Consider the following 20,445-nt stretch of genomic DNA (forward strand, 5'->3'; position numbering starts at 1 on the left):
GCTGATAGAGGATAGAGGGTTGGCAGGGGCTCAGTGCCAGGCAGTCAAAGCCAGCATGGGAGTTAGGGAGAGTCACATTGCCCCAGGAGCAGGGGAGCACTGGACCCTGAGGAGGCAATGGGCTGCAGCTGCAGAGGCCCTGTGTCCTTCCTGTTACCGCCCTGTTCCCAGGGCCTGGCACCCAGCCCAGCACAGCATAGTCCCCTCTGCCTTCACCTTCCCGCTTCCTAGAGGCCCTCAGGCTCTCCCCTTCCCAGTGCCCCCATCACTCAGCCAAATCTGATCTTGGACACTTCCACCCTTCCCACACAAGCAACAGGGACTAAAACCCACTTTGAGATCAAGCATTTTAACTGAAAGCCTAAAGAGATGCTGTTCTGATGGTGGAAGTTCAGGCATCCTTCTGGTTGGGCAAAGGGGTCTACGAAAGGAGTTTACAGTGTACTTATGTGAGCAAAGCAATGAAGAGGGAAGCAGGAAGAAGGAAGTCAGGATACATGATGACGGGCACAGAAAAGACCCAGAAGTAGATACTGGAGTGGGAGGAATGTTTTTAAATGTGTTTCTTATTTGGAAGTTTGAATACATTGACTATTAATTTTGAATTAATGTATTTTTAAAGTATTTAAAGAGTTTGGGTAGCAGGGAAAATGGCTGGAGCAATGGCATGGGAGGAGGATGCAGCATGTATGGGGGAGGAGGATGGGGTACCAGGTTCTTGGCCCTGCCATGGACTTACTCCTTGTCTTGGACAGACCATTTCCATTCTTGAGTTTCAGTGTCCCTGTCTTTATAGTGGGAAAAAATGGGGACAGTAATACTACCTGTATACCTGCTATAAAGATGAAAGGAAATCATATATGTGTGTATGTGAAGTACTTGGCACATGGTAAGGGCTCAAAATCATTAGGAATCTACAGAGGATCTCCGTTTTCCCAGCTGTAAAGAGAGGGGAAGGGAGACAGGGATAGGACTAAATTGAGAGACAAGCCCAGGGGCCCCAGCTGTCCAGGCGGCTAGGTGTACCAGGTCTCTGCAACTGGGCCCCACAGTGGCCATCTGGCCTCCAAAAGGCTGTAGAAAGAGAGTTCTCAAAATTGTGGTCCTCGGCCCCTTGTCTTCCCTATGGTCCCTAAACTGATCCCAAAACTTGTCCCTTCTCCAGCTGTCATGAGCAAACAGTAAGTAACTCTGAAGAATTTGATTTTCACATGGGACTCAGAAATACTCACTAGTGAGGCCGGATTATCTATAGCGAAATTAACTTGTGTCTTGTTCTTGCTGCTGAAACTGAGAGGTACACTGACAAAGGAGCCTCTCTGATCTGAGGGGTGGTTTTCCGCTCTGGGCTGTCAGGAGCAGAGACTACAGGCCCAGACAGCCCCAGATGGGTGCTTTATGGCTCAGATGAGGCTGGCAATGTTTTTAAGGCCATGGTAGGTCCAGGGCACTCTCACCTTTGGAGTCCCCATCTCACTACTATCAAATATATATAATTTTTAAATGTCATGGCCACATTTTACAAAAAAAAAAATGTCTTTTGCTTTAAGCTTTTTGGAAAGGATAATTCTTATGAATTTGCTTTTGAAATGATTTGGCCTTGAGGAATTCATTTCATTTACAATTGGTAATGATTTCTTGGCAGTTTTCTTGCATACTTGGGGATTTTCGTGAGCTAAGATAATCTGGCCTCCAAACCATTTTCAGATGTGATGAAACCTTTATGAATGCTAAATGAAGCTGATGCAATATTACATAGTATAGACATTTACTTATACATTTATTCATTGTGATTTTGCATTTTTCTCCTTTTGAATTTTAGAGCCAATACTGGTTGGTTGTTTGTTTCTTCCAGATCTTAGATCTTTTTATAGGCCCTTGGAAAGTTCCCAGTACCTGGCCATTGTCCTATGGATAAAATAGAACAGCCTGTGTTGGGTGGGAGAAGGGCTGAGGGGGACCTCTCTGGACACTGTCCTCCCCAACCAGCAGCCATGTTGGAAAGATGGCAAGATGAAGTGACTCAGTGGCTTTGAGGGGGCCAAAAGCATCACAATAACATTGGCGACTTTTCTGGACCAGCAATAGCCCTCTCCCCTGGTTTTTCTTGCATGCTGGGGGCCTCAAAATGACTGAACTTGAAAATATTATTCATCCATATATTCAATATTTACTGAGTCGTACATCAATACAACCCTTAAAGAAAGCAATTTGGCATCATCTGTTAAAATGACAACTGCAAATACTCTTTGATTCAGTGATTCCACTTTTGAGAATGTGTTTCATGGATGTATTTATTCTTACACTTAATCAAATCCATATAAGATTATCCATTGCTGGCCGGGCACGGTGGCTCAAGCCTGTAATCCCAGCACTTTGGGAGGCCGAGGCAGGCGGATCACGAGGTCAGGAGATCGAGACCATCCTGGCTAACACGGTGAAACCCCGTCTCTACTAAAAATACAAAAAGAAATTAGCCGGGCGTGGTGGCGGGCGCCTGTAGTCCCAGCTACTCCGGAGGCTGAGGCAGGAGAATGGCGTGAACCCGGGAGGCGGAGCTTGCAGTGAGCCGAGATCGCGCCACTGCACTCCAGTCTGGGCGACAGAGCGAGACTCCGTCTCAAAAAAAAAAAAACAAAAAAAAAAAAACAAAAAAAAAGATTATCCATTGCTGCATTTTCCAGGAATTAAAAAAATGGAAACAACTCAAATGATCATCAATAGAGGACTGGTTACAAAAATTATGATGTATTCATACAATGGAATAATATGCTGCTGTGAAAATAAGAATGGCACCCCTCTCTTTAGTCTTATGGAAGGAGTGCCAAGATATACTGTTGAATTTTTTTACAAGGCGAGGTGCAGAATGCTGTGTAGTACTCTACCTTTTATGTAAGAAGGTGAGGAAAATATGAATATACATACTTGGCTGGGCGCAGTAGCTCATGCCTATAATCCCAATACCTTTAGTACCAGCTACTCAAGAGGCTGAGGTGTGGGAGGATTGCTTGAGCCCAGGAAGTTGAGGGTGCAGTGAAACTGTGGTTGCACCACTGCACTCCAGCCTGGCCAACAGAACAAGGCTCTGTCAGAAAAGGAAAGGAAAGGAAAGAAAGGAAAGGAAAGGAAAAAAGGAAAAGAAATACATACTTATTTGGATGTACATAAAGAAACCCAGGAAGGACATTCAAGGAACAACTAACAGTGGTTATCTATGGGAATGAAATGCGGTTAGTAACTGGGTGGATGGGGTTAAATGCCTGGAGGGAGAATATTTTTACTGATATCTTTTTATATTTGTCTTTTTTAAATTATGTTGATTTATCATCTATTTGAATAATGAATTAAAATGTATTTACTGAAGGCCAGGTATAGTGGTCCACACCTATAATCCTAGCACTTTGAGATGCCAAGGCAGGTGGATCACTTGGGGTCAGGAGTTTGAGACCAGCCTGACCAATGTGACAAAACCCCATCTCTATTAAAAATACAAAAATTAGCCAGATGTGGTGGTGCATGCCTGTAGTCCCACCTACTCAGGGGGCTGAGGCAGGAGAATCACTTTCACCTGGGAACTGGAGGTTGCAATGAGTCAAGATTGTGTCCACTGCACTCCATCTGGGCAACAGAGTGAGACTCTGTCTCAAAAATCAAATCAAATCAAATCAAATAATAACATAAAATAAACCTACAGAGCATCCACTTGTGCCAAGCACCATTCTAGGTAAGGGATACAGTGGAAAATGAGATAGACAAATTGAGAGAAAAGAAATAGGATCATTCATTCTTCATTCCCCAATATTATAGAACTAATTCAGGCCTATTAATGAAACAACTTAGGGCTATGAAAATGTAGTGTGTATAGGCTAACACAGGCACATGACAAGCATTTACGGAAAAGTCCACTTTGGTGTTCGATCACCAGTCTCTACCAGCAGCAATTGGCAATGAACATGGCTTCTGCACAGGCTCAAAAAGAGAAGTGAGAGAGTCAGTGCTTGGATGGGGCACATTCACTGGGCCTTCGTTGAAACGCTTAGAGAGACACTACCTCTGAGCGGCTTTCTGGAGAAACCTCAACCTCCTTCCTGAAAGGGCAAGCCAGGCTGAACACCTTCAGTAGATAGTCATTTGTGGGATAATCCATTACCATTTATTTGCGCTATAGGAAAAGCAACCTTTTGAGAGAGGAGAACTTAGGACAGGGAAGTTTTGCTAGGCACAGGGACTTTGAATTCTGGGGACTTCCCAGTCCCGGGGATGACTTGCAGCAGTGGGTGAATCATGATGGCCACTGATGTCTACTGCATGTGCACTGAGCCTCCCGGCCACTTCACTGCATAGATTAGCTCTGAGAAGTCCTGAAACCTACCCGGTAGGTACTTTTTCTCCCTTCTGTGTTTATAGATGAAGAAACAAACAAGTGAACTCACAGAGCCAACAAGTAAGGGAGCTGGGATTCTTTTTATTTATTTATTTATTTATTTATTTATTTTTGAGACGGAGTCTCGCTCTCTCACCAGGCTGGAGTGCGGTGGCGCGATCTCGGCTCACTGCAACCTCCGCCTCCTGGGTTCAAGCAATTCTCCTGCCTCAGCCTCCTGAGTAGCTGGGACTACAGGCGAGCGCCACCATGCCCAGCTAATTTTTGTACTTTACAGTAGAGACGGGGTTTCACCATGTTGGTCAGAATGGTCTCGATCTCTTGACCTTGTGATCTGCCTGCCTCAGCCTCCCAAAGTGCTGGGATTACAGGCGTGAGCCACCGTGCCCAGCTGGGAGCTAGGATTCTAAGCCAGTAAGCCTGACTCCAGAGCCTGAAGCCTTCTTCTCCCTCTCCCTGCATCTCTGGGCCCCAGGTGGAGAAGGAGAGCTAGACTACTGTAGTGTCCTTTGTATGCCCAGGCCTCAGCACCCAGTAGGTGACCACATGTATTGAAATGAACAATGACACGAAGAGCACTGTCAAGGACAACCTTTTCCTACCACAACCCTTCTTCACGGAGCTCACCTGGGCCTCGCCCCTCCCCATCCCCACATTTCCGCTGAGTATAGAGACCGACCTTATTTGCCTAACTTTGGAATCTGACCTCTGGCCCATAGCCATACTGGGCTCTGCCGCCTTTTATACACAAAGCCTTTGTCTTCTTAGGAAAATGACCAGGTTCTGCCCATAAAAGTATCCAGCCTGAAAGGAAGGTGGGGAGAGATTGCATCATGGAAAATTGTAGAAACACATTTCTTTGTATTTGAATACTTACAGGACCTCACTTTTGGCAGCAAACCGACTGGGTTAGACCCCAGCATCCTTAGCCTTTTTGTGCCATGGACCTCTTTGGTATCTGATGAAGCCTATGGGCTTCTCAGAATAGATTTTTTTAAGTGCACAAAATAAAATACAGAGAGCAATGGAAATAAATTATATCAAAATAGGGTTTATGAAAATATTTGTGATATTACATGATATGTTTTATTGGCACGTTAAATAACAAGATCCAGAGTTTGGTCTAATTACTGTAATTCTGAGGTAATGATGAGCAAAAATGATATCTCAAGATGTCTGCAACAGCTGTAGTGTAATATGAAAATATCTGTTATTTCCGTTGGTAACAAAGTAACAGGTGCTGCTAATGAGGTTTGTTCCCAGCAACATTCACCATGGAAGGAAATGCTTAATTCAGTGAAAGGTTAGGGAAAAATCAAGATGTAATCTTACTCCTCCCCATCTTTCCCGAATTTTTTTTTTTTTTTTTTTTTGGCATGGTCTTGCTCTGTTGCCCAGACTGGAGTGCGGTGGCACAATCATTGCTCACTGCAGCCTCAACCTCCCAGGCAATCCTCCCACCCCAGCCTCCTAAGTAGCTGGAACCACAGGTGTACACCACCACGCCTGGCTAATTTCTTTATTTTTATTTTATTTTATATATTTGTTTATTTATTTCAGAGGGAGTCTCACTCTGTTGCCCAGGCTGGAGTGCAGTGGCGCTATCTTGGCTCACTGTGAGCTCTGCCTCCCGGGTTCACGCCATTCTCCTGCCTCAGCCTCCCAAGTAGTTGGGACTACAGGTGCCCGCCATCATGCCTGGCTAATTTTTTGTATTTTTAGTAGAGACCGGGTTTCACCATGTTAGCCAGGATGGTCTCAATCTCCTGACATCATGATCCGCCTGCCTTGGCCTCCCAAAGTGGTAGGATTACAGGCATGAGCCACCATGCCCGGCTGTTTTTATTTTTTTAGTAGACATGGGGCCTTGCTATGTTTCCCAGGGTGGTCTCAAACTCCTGAGCTCAAGCAATCCTCCTGCCTTGGCCTCCCAAACTGCTGGGATTATGGGCGTGAGCCATCATGCCCAGCCCACTCTCCCATGTTAAAGAGTTCCAGTCCTCGTTAGCCCAGGCCTGGGATTTCCGTTCTAATGCCATTATATCCCTGGCTTATGTTTGTGACAGGGAAGACCAATTAGCAAGTATGCAAATGATGGTTCCCTTAGGATGTCCCCTGGCAAAGAGTTGACTCCTCCAGTGTCAAGGTGGGAATTAATGGTTTATAAAAGTGATGTTCCCAGTAGTAGGCCCTCCAAGAACGCTTGCTATGTGCCTATGTGCTTGTCCTTGTGAGAAAAGCACTATCTGTAGTATTTCACCCCATCCCCAGGTGAGCTAAGTATGGTTACCCTTTTCATGGATGTGGAAAATGTGGCTGAGAGATGAGAAAGAGCTCAGGAGATCGAGACCATCCTGGCTAACACAGTGAAACCCTGTCTCTACTAAAAATACAAAAAATTAGCTGGGCGTGGTGGCACGCGCCTGTAGTCCCAGCTACTCAGGAAGCTGAGGCAGGAGAATCACTTGAACCTGGAAGGCAGAGGTTGCAGTGAACCAAGATCGTGCCACTGCATTCCAGCCTGGGCGACAGAGCGAGACTCTGTCTCTAAATAAATAAATGAATAAATAAATAAGTAAATAAAAGAGATGAGAAAGAGCTGCCCAGGTTGAGGTCACAGGTTCGCCTCATGCCCTTGCCTGTTCTCTAAACTATAAGCCTCACACACACCCTCACAGGCATTTTTATCTTGATTTCAGATAACCCTGATGACGTTGTAATAATAATAATAATAATTATCAACAGAAGTGGACCTTCTGTATTTCAGAATCTTGCATCACCACCACCACCACCACCACCACCACCACCACCACCACCACCACCAGCACCACCACCAGCACCACCATCATCATCATCATCAAATTAATAGCTAATCCTGGTCACTATGTTATTCCACACACTATTCTAAGGATTTAACTCATCTGACCTTCCTAACAGCAGGACAAGTTAGATCATTTGATTAAGGTCACATAGCTAGTAAGCTGGAATTTGAACCAAGGAAATCTGGCTGTAACACCCTCATTTTTTAAAACTTTTTTATTGAAGTAGAACATAGACATCGAAAAATGCGTAAACCATGAGTGCAGAGCCAGTGAATCTTCACACTGTAAGCACTCTCATTCAACTCACTCAATCCACACTCACTCAACCCACCAACCGGAACAAGAAATAGAACACTGTCGGCCGGGCGCGGTGGCTCAAGCCTGTAATCCCAGCACTTTGGGAGGCCGAGACGGGCGGATCATGAGGTCAGGAGATCAAGACCATCCTGGCTAACATGGTGAAACCCCGTCTCTACTAAAAAATACAAAAAACTAGCCGGGCGAGGTGGGGGGCGCCTGTAGTCCCAGCTACTCGGGAGGCTGAGGCAGGAGAATGGCGTAAACCTGGGAGGCGGAGCTTGCAGTGAGCTGAGATCCGGCCACTGCACTCCAGCCTGGGCAACAGAGCGAGACTCTGTCTCAAAAAAGAAAAAAAGGAAAAAAAGAAATAGAACACTGTCAGCACCAGCAGCTTTTCGCTCCCCATCCAGTCCCCAAGGTAATCACTATCTTAACTTCTATTGCTATTGGATTAGTTCTGCCTTTTTCTTTTTTTTTTCTTGTTTTTATTTATTTATTTACTTATTTATTTTTGAGACAGAGTCTTGCTCTGTTGCCCAGACTGGAGTGCAGTGGTGCAGTCTCGGCTCACTGCAAGCTCCGCCCCACAGGTTCATGCCATTCTCCTGCCTCAACCTCCCAAGTAGCTGGGACTACAGGTGCCCACCACCACGCCTGGCTAATTTTTTGTATTTGTAGTATAGATGGGTTTTCACTGTGTTAGCCAGGATGGTCTCAATCTCCTGACCTCATGATCCACCCACCTCGGCCTCCCAAAGTGCTGGGATTAGAGGCGTGGCCACTGCGCCCGGTTGCCTTTTTCTTTTTAGAAAAAGGTCTTGCTATGTTGCCCAGGCTGGCCATGAACTCCTGGCCTCAACTGATCCTCTCACCTTGCCCTCCTAAAGTGCTGGTATTACAGGTCTGGCCTCAAGGAAAAATGAAACCAAGCATCTCTTACTGTGGAATGGAGTTAGACAGAGATAGTTATGTATCAAGTGCTTTAAGCAGGGGAAATGACAACAAATCACTTTAGTCATACTGTAGCAGTACCTGCATCCTATTTTTTATCTTATATACATGCGCCTTCATTGTAAACCATTATGCTCTCTCACTTAGTCCTCATGATGACCCTAGAGTCTAGAAAATAGCTTTGTCTCATGCCCATTTTACAGATGAGCAAATTAGTTCTCTGCAACAATTGAATAAGTTTCTTGAGACCCCACGTCAGTCCCAGCTACTTGCCCAGGGTGGTCTCACGTCAGTGTGCAGTGGAAGTGGGAGTCTCATCAAGATCTTTGAGGCTGACTGCACCATCTGCTGCCTCACCATCCATCCAGCCTGGGTTTCTGCTAGGAAACTCAGAAACACATTAGAGACTCAGGGATGTTTGTGTGAACAAATGGTCCCATTGCCCTAACTGCTCCAAAGCTTCCTACCAGAGGCCTATCCCTGCCTTTCCAGGGGACCCATCTACTCCAAAGTCCCCTCTCTGTTAAAACGACATGAGCTTCTGGTTGTTCTTCAAAATCTGCAACAAAGTCCCACCTCCTCATCTTTGTGCGTGCTTCCCCCTGCTGATGAGGGTCCACTCTGCCAGGTGCCTGCTTGGCTTCCTCCTTCACTGTTCCAATGTCACCTCCTGGACAAGGCTGACCCTGACCCCTGACTCTCTATCTGCATAACGTAGCCCATGGGCTCTCTTGTTCTTCTGCCTTTGTCTTGGAGTGCTTGTTCCATCTGACTCTATTCTACACATATATTTGTCTCCCTCTAGAATGTATGTGCCATGAGGGCAAAGTGCTGTTTTATTCACTGCTTTATTCCCAGGGCCCAGATTTACATGGCACACAGTAGGGACTCAATAAATCTTGAGTGGAAGGAAGACTTAGTTAGCACAGAACTTCTCTATCAAAATAAAAATAGCCTCCATGAAGGAAGGCTACCTAGAATGTAAATCCACTGCTTTGCTCCCAGGGGCAGTATTGTGGACTTTTGCCAGGGTCCGATCTTTAGTTGTGACAAAGACCAGAGGTTGTGGGGAACATGGCCAAACCCAGTGAGGTAGCCCATCTGCTGGCCAGGAAGCCACGGAGGGCCTTCCCTATCCCCTCTCAGGCTGCTTCCCCTATGTCTGCAGCCAGCCAAAGTGCCCCACCCCAAAGCATCAGAGGAGAGAACCAGCCACCAACCCAGAGGTGACAATAGGGCTGCTGTGTGCTACGGGTCCTTGGGTAGGGCATGGGCTCAGGCAAATGAGCCAGAGCACACGCAGATATAGAGGCATGTGCGCTGGCTGTGCTCTGCTTCCACTCCGGTGCTTGCCAGCATGGAGGACAGCCTAAAGCAGCTCAGCCTGGGGAGAGATCCTGAGGGGGCAGGGGACAGCCAGGCCCTGGCTGAGCTCCAGGAGCTTGCCCTGAAGTGGTTCATGGAGACACAGGCCCCCTTCATTCTGCAGAACGGTGCCCTGCCTCCCTGGTTTCATGGATTCATCACCCGCAAGTAAGGCTGCTTCTGCCCACAGGTCCCTTATAGCCCACAGCCCCTTGGGGCTGAGAAAATGGTCTGGGAACTATGGATCAGACTGGTTCCTGTCCTTTCCCTGGGCTAGGCAGGGGCCCTTGGAGGCGGGGGGCAGGGGAACAGACTGAGGAGCACCATGTCCTCTGGTGGTGGCTTCTATAGGCAGAGTCGGGGAGGGCAACGGCCTCTACTTTAGTACAAGTTGAGGATGGCTGGGGCTGCCAGGCTGCCAGAGAACAGAAAGAGGGCCAGGCGTGACTTGATGAGTAACTAGGGGACCATATCATGTATCGTCCAAACCAGAACACTATTAGTAACTAAGCTAGGAGAACTGTCATAAATGGGGCCATCCCAGGAAAACCTGGATGCACGGTTACCCTAGGTATAAAGGCCAAGATAGAGGTTTGGCTTTCTATATGGGCTGGGTCTCCAAGCAACCAAAACACCTGATGAAGGAATGACAAATCCAGCCAGTTCTTAGGTCCTGGCACAGTACCTGCACAGAGCCAGGGCCAGCTTTATGGGCACTGACTTGTGCAACAGCACAGGGTCAAAAGGGCTCCACATTTGATTTAATACTCTGCTGTCACTGTCTTGATATTCTAAATCATTTCGAACCGGGGGCCCCATGTTTTCATTTAGCACCTGGCCCTGCAAATGATTTAGCTGCATAGAGCAGGCACTCAGTATTTGGTGAGTAACTGAGTGAGGGAATATGTATCTGGTCTATGTACTGCCAAACCACAAGACAGGTGGAACTTTTCACCATGCCTCCAAAATATTTGGCACCATGTGGAAAATCTCTGTAGCTGCCTGGGATTGAAGGGGACAGGAAGAGGAATGAGGCCCTTTTAGCTGCTTCAGACATAGCAGCATCTTCTCCGTGCAGAAGCTCGTGTGTAGTGCACATCCTGTAGTACTGTACACAGTGGTTCTGAGGGAGGGACCCCCCACTAAACCTCAACATCTCCAGCTGTGTGGATTTATTCTTGCTGCACAACCATCCAGGTGGAGAGTGGGTGGCCAGGGTCAGCAACCAGTGTGCCTGCTAGTGAGGCTGCAGTGGGGAGTCGGGGGGTGCATATGACTTCAGACCCTGACCCAGCCCCAGACAGTCTTGAACTTAATCATTTGGGCCCAGATAGACCACATACTGAGCCCTGACAGGCCACAGACCAATCCATAGGTCTGAGTGGCTCCTCTATAAAGGGTTGGAGGTCTGGAACCCAAAGGCATGGCCAGCAGGGATTCCAAGAGAGGCCTAAGTCAGGCTGTACCTGCTGCTGTTAGGGCACAGACCCCAGCTAATGGCATGTCCTCTGCCCAGGCAGACGGAGCAGCTACTCAGGGACAGAGCTCTTGGTTCCTTCCTCATCCGCCTCAGTGACCGAGCCACCGGCTACATCTTGTCCTACAGGTAAGGGGAAGCCCTCTGGGCAAGCAAGCTCAGCCTGCCATAACCTAGCCTTGCAGATTAGTGCAGAGGCCCCACTGGCCCAAATTGCCTAGATTTCCCTGGGTCCTGACTCCTGACTCCTTCATTCATCCATCACATGCTCAGCAGACACTTCCTGAGCAGCACTGGCCGTATGCTATGGATGAAGCCACAGCCTTCAAAGGAGGTGAGTGGGAGTTGGAGGAGGCTTCACAGAGGTGAACTTTGAGCCTAGGATAGAAGAAAGAATACAAGTTGCTAGGCAGAAAGGAGGGTGTGGTTGGGGTTTAGAAGGGCATCTCTGGTAGATGGAATGCCATGTGCAAAAGTACAGAGGCATGAAAGACAAGGGTGCTGGGGGAGCTGCAGGTTGCTGGGTGCAGCAGAACACTTGGTTCCTTTGGAGGAATGCCTGGAGGGGAGGGTGGGAGAAGCTTAGAATGGCCTTGGATGCCTAGCTAAGTCTGTAGACCCTGAAGGATGATCTGGTTCGCTGTATTTGCATAGGTCCTTTAGGCAGCCTATGGAGAGAGGACTGGAAGTCAGAGCTGGAGGTGTGGGGGCACTGGGGACTCCTGCAATTGCCTGAATGTGAGATAATGAGGTCTGGGCTAGGATAGGGTAGTGGAGATAGAGAGAGGGAGACAAGGTAGCCAGGACAAAGGCAGAGATGGTGATGTCGAATCTTGTCCCAAGAGTAGGTCGGTTGGAAGGGGAAATTCAGAGGAGGTAAGAAGATTTCTCTAAGTAGGGAGGGAGGCCAGGGCTCCAGGGTGAACTTAAAAGTCTTCAGATTCTGATTCAAAATTGTCACATATTCAGACTGCCCCAGTTCAAACGCTGACCTTGAGCAAGTTACTTTGCTTGTCTGTTCCCCGTTTCCTCATTTGTAAAATGGGAATATGATAGTCCCTGCTTCATAGGATTGATGAAAGTGTGCAATCAGTTGATACATTTAAAAGTGCTTGGCACAATGCATATAATGCAGTAAGGACTTTAAATAAATGTTAGTCGTCATTAAAATATTTTTATTCTATGTGCCAGACACTGTGCTAGGCATTTTGAAATATACTAACTCAGTAGTTTTCAAATGTCTTTTGAGCTTTGGGGATTTTTTTCTTTTGTTTTGTTTCTTCCCAAATAAGATCTTAGGGAGAATACTAACTTATAAAAGAGACCAAAGTGGGACCGCTCAAAGGTATACAAATAGAAAAGGGGAACAGAAAAGAGTCCCAAAACAGTCCCAAATGTTTGGTTACCAGATTTCCAACAGAGGCATCACGGCAATTCTGTGGGGGAAAGGCTTGCTTTTTCAATAATTGGTGCAGGAGCAATTGGATATCTAAATGGAAGACAATTACTGCTACCTCATACCATACACAAACATTAATTAATTCTAGATGGATTGTAGATCCAAGAAAGAAAAGCAAAACAATACCATTTCTAGAAGAAAACAGAAAAACATTGTCATAGGTAAATGAAAATACCTTTGAAAATGAGAGGCCAAGATTTTTTAAACAGGACACAAAAAGCACTAATCTTAAAAGAGTGATTAATATGATTTCCTTAAAATTAAGAATTTTAAAAAATTTATTTATTTATTTGCGACAGAGTCTCACTCTCCTGCCCAGGCTGGAGTGCAGTGGTGCGATCTCTGCTCACTGCCACCTTTGCCTCCCGGGTTCAAGCAATTCTCCTGTCTCAGCCTCCCAACTAGCTGGGACTACAGGCACACGCCACCATATCCAGCTAATTTTTGTATTTTTAGTAGAGACGGGGTTTCACCATATTGGTCAGACTGGTCTCTATCTCCTGATCTTGGGTGATCCACCTGCCTCGGCCTCCCAAAGTGCTGGGATTACAGGCGTGAGCCACCGCACCTAGCCAAAATTAAGAATTTTTATAATTAAAAGATATTATTAAGAGAAGAAAAAGATCAGTGTGCAGTCTTGAATAAGTTATCTATTAGAATACAAATATCTAACAAAGGACTCAAATCCAGAAATATATAAAGAACTCCTACAAATAAATAAGACAAAAACAGATAATTCGATAAATAAAAGCAAAAGAACTGAGCACTTTACCAAAAAGAAAAACCCAGAAGGCCCATGTTCAGCATCATTAGCTGTCAGGGAAACACAAATTAAAGCCACATTGGATGGCTATAATGGAAAGACAGAATATGTGGAACAACTGGAGCTCTCATACATTGCAATAATTTTATTTTATTTTTGAGATGGAGTTTCACTCTTGTCACCCAGCTGGAGTGCAATGGCACGATCTCGGCCCACTGCAACCTCTGCCTCCCAGGTTCAAGCAATTCTCCTACCTCAGCCTCCTGAGTAACTGGGATTACAGGCAACCACCACACACCAGCTATTTTTTTGTTTGTTTGTTTTTTAAATTTTTAGTAAAGATGGAGTTTCACCATATTGATCAAGCTTGTCTTGAACTCCTGACCTCAAGTGATCTGCCTGCCTGGGCCTCTCAAAGTGCTGGGATTATAGGCATGAGCCACTGTGCCCAGCCCATTGCAATAATTTTAGAAAGCAATTTGGCATGATTTACTAAAGCCAAATACAGGTGTACCCATGACCCATCAACTCTATTCCTTGGTATATTCTCGTCAGAAATGAGTACATATTCACCAAAAGATATGTACAAGAATGCTCACAGCAACTTTATTCATAACAGCCCAGATCTGGAAACAACCTAAATGTCTATCAACAGAATAGGTACGTGGTGGATTTTTCATTAATTAGAATACTACATATAAATGAGAAAAAAAAAGAAACTAATTCTACTTGGACATGAATCAGTCTCCAAGATACAATGTTGAGTGAAAGGTGCTAGACACAAGAGACGTATTATAGAAGTTATCTAATGGACTAGACTAATCTATGCTGATAGGCGTCAGAATGGTGGCTACCTTTGGGGGGCATTGACTGGATGGGAGTGCAAGTAGGTCTTCTGGGGGCTGGAAAGGTTTTATATCTTGATCTGAGTGGCAGTTGCATGGGAGGGCTCCTATGTGGAAATTCATCAAACTGCACATTTATGATGTATGCACATCATTGTGTAGACGTTATTTTTCTAGAAAAAGGAAGATGAAGAGGGTGAGATTTTAGGGTGGGACTTTACAGGCCGAAGGGGGAGTGGGAGCTGGAACTCCATCATTGCAGCAGGGTGGGGAGTAGGGGGAGGTTGAGTTGTACAGGTGTAGGGTTAGATCCTGTCTTTATTTAGAACTTTGGTGTTTTGTTCATTGTGGTTTTTTTTCATATATTTTGATTTTCTAAAATACTGCATTATTAGTTTTCTTGATTGAGTTTTTTGGTGCCCCTGTAAATTTCGCACCCAAGATGAGTGCCTCACTTGCCTCACTCCAGTCGCAGCTGTGCCTTCCCTGACTCCACCAGAGCAGGCTCAGGTACTTCCCAAGATCCCAGGGCTTCATGGTTTGAAAACCTCTCCGTAGCTTCCTGACGAACACACCATGGCTCCAAGTGGGGTACAGTGGCCCCAGGTCAGGCAGGTCTGTTCTGGATCAAGAGCTGGGACCCCTCTCCTGCACCCAGGCACAGAGCTCAGACCGTGGGCCAAGGCTGGGCTGCCTTGTGTTGCAGGGGCAGCAATCGTTGCCGACATTTTGTCATCAACCAACTTCAAAACCGGCGTTACATCATCTCAGGAGACACCCAGAGCCACAGCACCCTGGCTGAGCTTGTGCACCATTACCAGGAGGCACAGCTTGAGCCCTTCGGAGAGATGCTGACTGCTGCCTGCCCCCGGGTAGGCGCCCCATTTCCCCAGGGTGAAGGTGGCTGGGCAGGGAGCCCAGGCCTGGGGTATCCATCACTCAGGCATACCCCTTTTCAAGCCCTCCCTATTTACTATCATCCAGGGGCACTCGGTGTGGGGTCATGATCCCTATTGGAAAAAGGGAGACTGTGGCGATGTCTTCCCTGAGGTCAGGAACCCGGTGGGAATGTTGCAGTCTCTTACCAGCAGTCTCAGGTAGGCTCTGGAGACTGGCTGGGCCTGTGTGACCACATATCTGCTGTATCCCCATACACCCAGCCAGAGGACAATGATATGTATGATGCCATCACCCGGGGCCTCCACCAGACCATCGTGGACCCAGAAAACCTGCCTGCCATGGTATCCCCCACAGTGGTCCCAGACAAGGCCGCCAGCCCCCGCTCATCTCCAAAGCCCCAGGTCTCCTTCCTCCATGCAGAGAAGAGTCTGGATGTGAGTCCCCGGAACCTCTCCCAGGAGGAAAGCATGGAGGTGAGAAGCATTATGGGCCACCTAGAGTCAGGGTTGCCAGATCAGGGATGTGGGTGCCATGCTCCTAGTCAGACCCTGAGGCCAGGCCAGCCACTCCCTCCGGCTGTAGAGGGTGAGCCAGGCCCAGAGGTGCAGACTCATCTTGGAATCACCCAGGGTTCACCCGTGCCATTGCCTGCCTCTGGCTAGTTAGATTTGGTTCAAGCCTTGGCTTGGCCATTTTCTAGCGATGTGGCTCTAGGCGAGTCACATAATTTCTCTGAGCCTCAGTTTACCATGCCTGAGGTTCTTGTGAAGCTTGAATGAGAAAACGGATATGAAATGCCTGAACATCCCTTAGTAAGCTGTAGTGTGGGGTGCCTGTGAGTCAATATTTTATTCTTCTCCATAGCACCCCATGGACTCAGAAAGATTTTTTTTTTCTTTTCTTTTTATTTGTTTGTTTGTTTCTGTTCGTTTTTGTTTTTGTTTTTGAGATGGAGTCTCGCTGCATTGCCCAGGCTGGAGTGCAACGGTGCAATCTCAGCTCACTGCAATCTCCGCCGCCTCCTGGGTTCAAGTGATTCTCCTGCCTCAGCCTCTCGAGGAGCTGGGATTACAGGCACCTGCCACCACATCTGGCTAATTTTTGTATTTTTAATAGCAACAGGGTTTCAACATATTGGCCAGGCTGGTCTTGAACTCTTGACCTCAAGTGATCTGCCCGCCTTGGCTAAAGTGCTGGGATTCCAGGCATGAGCCACTGTGCCCAGCCTTTTTTACTTTTATTTTTGAGACAGAGTCTCACTCTGTTACCCAGACTAGAGTGCAGTGGCACCATCTTAGATCACTGCAATCTCTGCCTCCTGGATCCAAGTGATTCCCCTGCCTCAGCCTCCTGAGTAGCTGGGATTACAGGTGCACGCCACCATGCCCGACTAATTTTTTTTTTTTTTTTTGTATTTTTAGTAGAGACAGGGTTTCGCCATGTTGGCCAGGCTGGTCTCAAACTCTTGACCTCAGGTGATCTGCCTGCCTCGGCTCCCAAAGTGCTAGGATTACAAGCGTGAGCCACCGTGCCCGGCCAAAAGATTTTTCTTTATATCAGATCACAGCATGCCAACGGCTTTTCCTCATATTTAGAATAAAACCTAAACACTTCACCAGGGCCCACAAGAGCCTCACCAGATGCCCTGCTACCCCCTGCTTCTTCACTGGAGGCTTCAGTGAGGCCTTTTCTCTGACTTCTTTGGCCTTCTAGATCATCCTTGAACATACCAACCTTGCTCCCACCTCAGGGCCTCTGCACTGGCTCTACTGTCTGCCTGGAATGCTCTTCCTAGAAGATACCCGCATGGCTTACACTCTTAACTGCATTCCATTCTTTTCTTAAATATCACCACCTCAGAAAGGCCCACCTATGACAGAAAATGTTGCCTTCCCCACCTGCCATTCTCTCTATCCCATGACCCTGCTTCATTCTTTGTAGCACTGATCATGCCCCCACACTCCGTTGTCTTGTGATATATTCGCCCATCATATAGCACATCAAACCATATTGTGCTACACAGCGCAGCAGTATGCTGCCCATCTCCCAGATTAGAATATAAATTCCCAAGAGTTAGTCTTGCTCACCAGAGTCCTTGGCACCTAGGACAGTGTCTGGCACATAGTTGATGCTCACTAAATATTTGTTAAATGAGTGATGGGACTTGGAGATGGACCATTCTGAAGGGAAATACAGCAGTGAGTGGGTTTGGGGGCACGGAGGGAACAGTGGACCACAATGGAGGTGGGAGGAGGTGGGAGGAGGGGAGGGAAAAATTGGGTGGGAGGTAGAGCTGGTGACCTGAAGCCTTGAATGCCAAGGTAAAGTACGAGTCTTAGGTCGGGTGGGGTGGTGGCTCACACCTGTAATCCCAGCACTTTGGGAGGCCGAGATGGGTGGATCACCTGAGGTCAGGAGTTTGAGACCTGCCTGGCCAACATTAGGAAACCCCGTCTCTATAAAAATACAAAAATTAGCTGGGCATGATGGTGAGAGCCTGTAATCCCAGCTACTCAGGAGGCTGAGGTGGGAGAATAGCTTGAACCTGGGAGGCAGAGGTTGCAGTGAGCCAAGATCGCACCACTGCACTCTAGCCTGGGCAACACAGCGAGACTCCATCTTAAAAAACAAACCAAAAAAAGAACAAGTCCTAGAGCATGAGAGCTGGAAGGGACCCTGAGTGTCATGTATCCAACCCTTGCATGTACAGGCAGGAAGACTATAACCAAGACAGGGGGCCTCGGCTTATCTGAGAGAGTTTTTACTGGAGGGCATCTTAGTGATGGGCTGCCCCTTAAGAGTTTCTCTGTCCCTGTCTCCTCAGGCTCCCATCACAGTGCCCCCACTCCCTGAGAGGAGTTCCTCCCTCCTGGAAGAGTCTTTTGGAGGCCCCAATGACATCATCTATGCAGACCTGAGGAAGATGAACCAGGCACGGCTAGGCTTGGGCACAGAGGGGTCCAGCAGGCATGCACCAGTTCCAGCTGGCAGCCAGGCCTACTCCCCAGGCAGGGAGGCCCAAAGGAGACTCTCAGATGGAGAACAGAATAGGCCTCATGGCCTGGTGCCTGTCCTCTCTGGGGTGAGCCCAGACCAGGGTCCCACAGAGTCTCCCACTTCCTGGGGGTGTTCTAATGCCATGGGATCCCTGGGGGCTACCTGGAGGCAGGAGTTTCCAAAGCTGAGCCAAGAGGCTCAGCCCTGCTCCCAGGGCAGCTCTGCAGATATCTATGAGTTCATTGGGACACAAGGCCCCCTGCAAGAGGCCAGGGACACACCAGACCAAGAAGGCAGTACCTATGAGCAGATCCCAGCTTGCTGGGGTGACCCAACCAGGGCCCCAGATCCTGGGGCCAGTCCCACATCTAGCCCATGGGTACATGGGCCCATGGACCATGGCTACAAGAGGATCTCAGGGCCCTCAGGGCTCCCAGAGCCTGGGAACACCTATGAGCAGATCCCAGCAACCAAGAGCAAGGAGACTGGACGGATGCACAAGGTGAGCTCCATGACGGGATGGGGCGGCTCCCAGCCCTTAGAGAGCACCTGGTGGTAGGAGACAACCTGTAGCCCCCAGGCATAGGCAGGTCAGGTCACCGCCACTGCCTGGAAGTGCACAGAATTTTCCAGCCCTAACATCTGCCTGGAAATGGTGGTGGTGGTGGTGGTGGTGGGAGAGGCAGCTGCTAGATTTGGATGTAAGACAGGGGCTTCCAGGCTCTTCTAATAGGGGCATTCTCTACAATAGATCAGCCTCTGCAGGGGTCTCAGAGCCTCTGGGTGCAGGAGAACAGCCCCTTTGCCCCTACTCCCTCGCCCTGTAGCTTTGGGCAAGACAAATTCCAGGACAACCAGTTAAACCTGAATTACAGATAAACAACATTTTTGAGGCCAGGCATGGTGGCTCATTTCTGTAATCCTAGCCCTTTGGGAGGCTGAGGCAGGTGGATTGCTTGAGCTTGGGAGTTTGAGACCAGCCTGGGCAACGTGGCAAAATACCATCTCTACGAAAAAATACAAAAAATTGCCAGGCATGGTAGCCTGTAGTCTCAGCTACTTGGGGGGCAGAAGCAGGAGGATCGTTTGAACCTGGGAGGTTAAAGTTGTGATGAGTCCAGATTGCGCCACTGCACTCCAGTCTGGGAGACAAAGTGAGACTCTGTTTAAAAAAACAAACAAAAAAACCAAACCAAAACAAAAACCATTTCAAAGTATGTCTCAAATATCACAATTATTCCTTTGTTTATCTGAAATTTAAACTTAACTGGGCATCTACATTCTTGTTTAGCAACCCCACCCGGGACCTCCATTTCCTCATCTGTAAAATGGGCTGATCCTCTGCTTGTATCCAGGGGCAGGTGCCCAGAGGATAGTGCTAGACATCCTCTCCTGTTCAGGACACAGCCCAGAGAGGGCTCTTGATGAACACAGCTATTATTCTGAGGATCTCTGTGGTGGTGGTGGTGGTGGTGGGAGAGGCAGCTGCTAGATTTGGGTGTAAGCTGGGGGCTTCCAGGACCTTCTAAGGACTTTCTCTGCAGCAGACCAGGGGTCCTTTCCCCTCCCTCTTGGTTTCTACAGGGGTCTGCTAAGTAAGGAGGAGAGGGGACCAGGAGTGTGGAGAGCGGTGGCCAGGAGCGGGGCTGGTCCAGGGTTCTCAGGGAGGCAGATGAACTCTCTGGAGCCCTCAGTCCCAACTGCACTCTGCCTATACCCGGAGACAATAAAACCTGGGAGACCCTTCCCCAGGGGCAAGTCCTCTGATCTCAGTCAGGCACACACAGATCTTCCAGCGGGATTCCTGGTGGAAAGATCTTCCCGGGAAGTGCTGACGGCTCCTCCTTCAGGACAGGGCTGTGCCCCCATACCCCATGGATAGAAGCCTTTGAGATCCTGACTCTCCGGGGACCACGGATCCAGCAGTGGACAGTCCTGAGACCCTCAGAAGCCACATCCCATGTCTGCTCTTTCCCTGTGGCTGCCCCATGTCCTCTCCCATCTCTGTGGGCCTGGGTACAGCCTCACCCCACCCTACCTTCGACACCAGTGCATCCTGAGGCCCCCAGCTGCGGGTCAGGGGAGACCAGGGCACTCCAGGGAGGTAAGGTGAGGCTCGCCACCCTTTCTACACTCCTCCTTCCCCTCCTGTCCTTCGCCAGAAGAGGGTGAACCCTGCATC

General features: G+C 48.1%; 1 protein-coding gene across 3 annotated transcripts in view; it reads left to right on the forward strand.

Moving 5' to 3' along the window:
• SH2D7 (SH2 domain containing 7) overlaps positions 1–20,445 on the forward strand; it is a 29,317-nt gene that overhangs the window by 7,232 nt on the left and 1,640 nt on the right. Inside the window, exons 1-5 of one of the 3 annotated variants that reach the window (XM_005560196.5) lie at positions 9,791–9,990; positions 11,339–11,428; positions 15,073–15,238; positions 15,527–15,739; positions 18,091–18,765. In XM_005560196.5, coding sequence (XP_005560253.3) covers positions 9,815–9,990; positions 11,339–11,428; positions 15,073–15,238; positions 15,527–15,739; positions 18,091–18,765 — 1,320 coding nt within the window. In that variant the 5' untranslated portion in view covers positions 9,791–9,814. Of the gene's footprint in view, positions 1–9,790; positions 9,991–11,338; positions 11,429–15,072; positions 15,239–15,526; positions 15,740–18,090; positions 18,942–20,445 lie in introns of those variants that run through there. The other 2 variants (XM_073996487.1, XM_073996486.1) reach the window with 2 other exon arrangements.

The sequence above is a fragment of the Macaca fascicularis genome, chromosome 7 (assembly GCF_037993035.2).
Source record: "Macaca fascicularis isolate 582-1 chromosome 7, T2T-MFA8v1.1".
Taxonomy (NCBI): domain Eukaryota; kingdom Metazoa; phylum Chordata; class Mammalia; order Primates; family Cercopithecidae; genus Macaca; species Macaca fascicularis.